Source organism: Balaenoptera ricei, chromosome 9 (genome assembly GCF_028023285.1).
Source record: "Balaenoptera ricei isolate mBalRic1 chromosome 9, mBalRic1.hap2, whole genome shotgun sequence".
NCBI lineage: Eukaryota > Metazoa > Chordata > Mammalia > Artiodactyla > Balaenopteridae > Balaenoptera > Balaenoptera ricei.
The window spans coordinates 7588074-7591739 of record NC_082647.1 but is presented as its reverse complement, the minus strand read 5'-3'; the positions used below and the strand labels follow the sequence as shown (position 1 = coordinate 7591739).

Sequence of the window (3666 nt, the reverse complement as noted above, 5' to 3'; positions counted from 1 at the left end):
TCAAACAATTCTATTTAATTTACATGTTATTGACATCACAGTTTGTTATGACCAACTATGCATAATTTTCAACTGGTAAGCATGATCCTTCAATTTAAAAATAGTTAGGGTGCTAACATATATATGGAATCTTAAAAAAAAAAAAAATGGTCATGAAGAACTTAGGGGCAAGACGGGAATAAAGACACAGACCTACTAGAGAATGGACTTGAGGACACAGGGAGGGGGAAGGGTGAGCTGGGACAAAGTGAGAGAGTGGTAGTGTATATATGGACATATAAGCACTACCAAATGTAAAATAGATAGCTAGTGGGAAGCAGCTGCATAGCACAGGGAGATCAGCTCGGTGCTTTGTGACCACCTAGAGGGGTGGGATAGGGAGGGTGGGAGGGAGATGCAAGAGGGAGGAGATATGGGGATATATGTATATGTATAACTGATTCACTTCGTTATAAAGCAGAAACTAACACACCATTGTAAAGCAATTATACTCCAACAAAGATGTTAAAAAAAAAAAATAATAAAATAAAAATAGTTAGGGAAAACACTGAAAATTTTAGGCTTGTGAGCCCAGGCCAGTCCAGCAATGTTAATATAAAAAAAAATCTCTTTCATACCTATGTTTTAAAAAACTAATAAAATATCAATTCTCTGGCCGCTTTTCTAAGAGAATAAACACATGACTCACCTCTATCCCCGTGTACTTTTCCATCATAATTTTTTATTAGTTCTTCAATGAAAGTCCCATCCTGGTCTAAAACTTCATCCCCCATGTAAGGAATGTTATGTAAAACAGTTTCATCTTCCACCTAAAAGTAAAAAATATTTAAAAAGCAGGCTTATCCTAAGTATCAAAATTTTTTAAGGCTTATCCCTAAGTATCAAATTTTTTTAAGAGTAAATGTAATATAACTGAAATACAACAATATTTTTTCATAAGTAGATGTCTGTACCCAGTTCTCCAGATCTAAAATAATAGACATCAAATTCTAAAAGCCACAAAGAAGTAAAAAACCCTTCTCATCAATAAGCATATCTGAGAAAACAAACTGTTTACAGGGAAATAATTTAAGAAAAAATACTGTATTACCTAATCTAATATGTCATCAATCATTAAAACTTACCATTATTTTATGTACCTCTCTAAGAAAGGAAAAAATGCTGCAAATTACGACTCATCATCAATTTTAAGACATGCCTATTTCAGACATTTCAAAGTTTTCTTAGGATCGATGAGATATGGTTTATCAAAACCAGCGAGCGCTTCCCTGGTGGCGCAGTGGTTAAGAATCCACCTGTGAATGCAGGGGCCACGGGTTCGAGCCCTGGTCCAGGAAGATCCCACATGCCGCGGAGCAATTTAGCCCATGCACTGCAACTACTGACCCTGTGCCCTAGAGCCCATGCACCACAACTACTGAGCCTGCGTACTGCAACTACTGAAGCCCGCGCGCCTAGAGCCCGTGCTCCGCAACAAGAGAAGCCACCGCGATGAGAAGCCCGCGAACTGCAACGAAGAGTAGCCCCCGCTCGCCGCAACTAGAGAAAGCCCGCGCGCAGCAATGAAGACCCAACGCAAAGACAAGATAAATAAATTTATTAAAAAAAGGATATTACACAAAAAAAGAACCCATAAATAACCATACCCCAAAAAAAGGAAAAGGAAATAAAAACTAATGTAAGTAAGGATTTCCAAACTTCACTTGATGATCTAATTATTAAGAGACATTCAACATAATAAAATTGTAGACATATAAAATATCAATGGTTCATTAAAGTTTATGCCAAAAGGATTTACTCTTATTCATAAAATAGGATTGTTACTCTACATGACAACATAGTTCACTACTAAGATGAACAAGACGCTTATCAAAATTGACAGTGCTAATAAAGATGACAGATGAGTTTACATCACCTCATCAACTCATATATTATATTGGAAGACAACAGGGAAGAAAGAGGGTGCTAACTTAGCAGCAAAGAGCCAATCAAAGAAAAGTTCAGAGAGAACAGAGTACTTAAGAAACAAGGGAGGGCTTCCCTTGTGGTGCAGTGGTTAAGAATCCACCTGCCAGTGCAGGGGACATGGGTTCAAGCCCTGGTCCGGGAAGATCCCACATGCCGCGGAGCAACTAAGCCCGTGCACCACAACTTCAAGCCTGCGCTCTAGAGCCCACGAGCCACAACTACTGAAGCCCGCGCACCTAGAGTCCATGCTCCACAACAAGAGAAGCCACCGCAATGAGAAGCCCGCGCACCGAAGAGTAGCCTCCACTCACCGCAACTAGAGAAAGCCTGCGCGCAGCAAAGAAGACCCAACGCAGCCAAAAATAAAATAAATAAGTAAATAAATAAATCTATTTTTTAAAAAAAAGAAACAAGGGAAAGGAAGCTGACATTCATGGGGGAAGAGAATTTTCAATAAAAAATTTAAAAGATAGTAATTATAAAGACATGAAGTTTCTCAAGTCCATATCTAAATATGGAGACTAATCTAAAACAAGGATAGGTCTAAGTCTTAAGGGGCCTTTGAACAAGGTATTGGTTAAAAATAGTATTTCAGAAAGATAATTCTGATAAACAGAATGGACTGGCTAAGACTGATGGGAGGACATGGCAACTATGTCAAGTGTGAGGTGCCTACCGCTTCTCGGCCTTTTGGCTAAGATGAAATGTTAAGTGTGAGGTGCCTTAGGCTGGCCCATGATCGACAGGGAGGAATACGCTGGCGAAAGGCCGTGACACACACACGGTAGGAGCAGGCAGGAAACAGGAAAAAAAGGGAAATTTTTCAAATTATTCCTACATAACAAATTTAGGATAACTGCAGAGTTCTTAAAAGATAACGGTACCTTAGACAAACAAGGAAAAGGGAAACTGGGAGAAAAAGTGCATATGGGGTATAAAATGAAAATTTAGATGTTAATGTATTTATTGCTGTATTCAGGGTCAAGCTTATATACAACTAATGAGTCTAGCTGCCATCACACCTCACCTGCACTAATCCCATTTAAACTGGGAGAGTTAATTATTTTGGACACAAGCCAAAATTAAATGACAATTGGCTATTTTGTCTTCCCAATTATAACCAGATAACCTTTGCACCTCAAAATATATCCTAGCCATAATAAAGACAGCTTGCCTGACCTAGCTTTCATCACCAGCAAAACCCATGGATGATTCATAATATTTATTGACACCTTTGGAGGCGGAGATAAATTAGGAGTTTGGGGTTAACATATACACATTACTATATATAAAATAAACAACAAGGACCTACTGTATAGCACAAGGAACTATAGTCAATATCTTGTAATAACCTATAATGGAAAAGAATCTGAAACAATCACTTTGCTGTACGCCTGAAACTAACACAACAGTATAAACTGACTATACTTCAATTTTTTAAAATGGTTTAAAAAACAGAAGTAAAATTTATTGACAACTTTAAACACTATATGCTTTCAGCATTTCAGTCTGTGAAAATATGAACCCTCCCAGAAGCTCCTGTAACATGATTCTCAAACAATATGTTTTTGAATAAAGCCTTAAATGCACAAAAATACACAATGGCAGAAGAGAATCTGAAGTTTGCCTTTAAGCCTCCACTGCAAAATTTTTAACAGCAAAGTTACTGAAGACATTAGAAACATCTATTTATTTAAA

The 3666-nt window shown here is 37.7% G+C and overlaps 1 protein-coding gene across 8 annotated transcripts in view; it reads right to left on the bottom strand.

The window, feature by feature from the left end:
* Positions 1 to 3666, bottom strand: part of EZH2 (enhancer of zeste 2 polycomb repressive complex 2 subunit) — a 62973-nt gene that overhangs the window by 21760 nt on the left and 37547 nt on the right. For all 8 annotated transcript variants that reach the window (XM_059933141.1, XM_059933140.1, XM_059933145.1 and 5 more), the window contains one exon: positions 689 to 809. In XM_059933141.1, coding sequence (XP_059789124.1) covers positions 689 to 809 — 121 coding nt within the window. The remainder of the gene's footprint in view (positions 1 to 688; positions 810 to 3666) is intronic.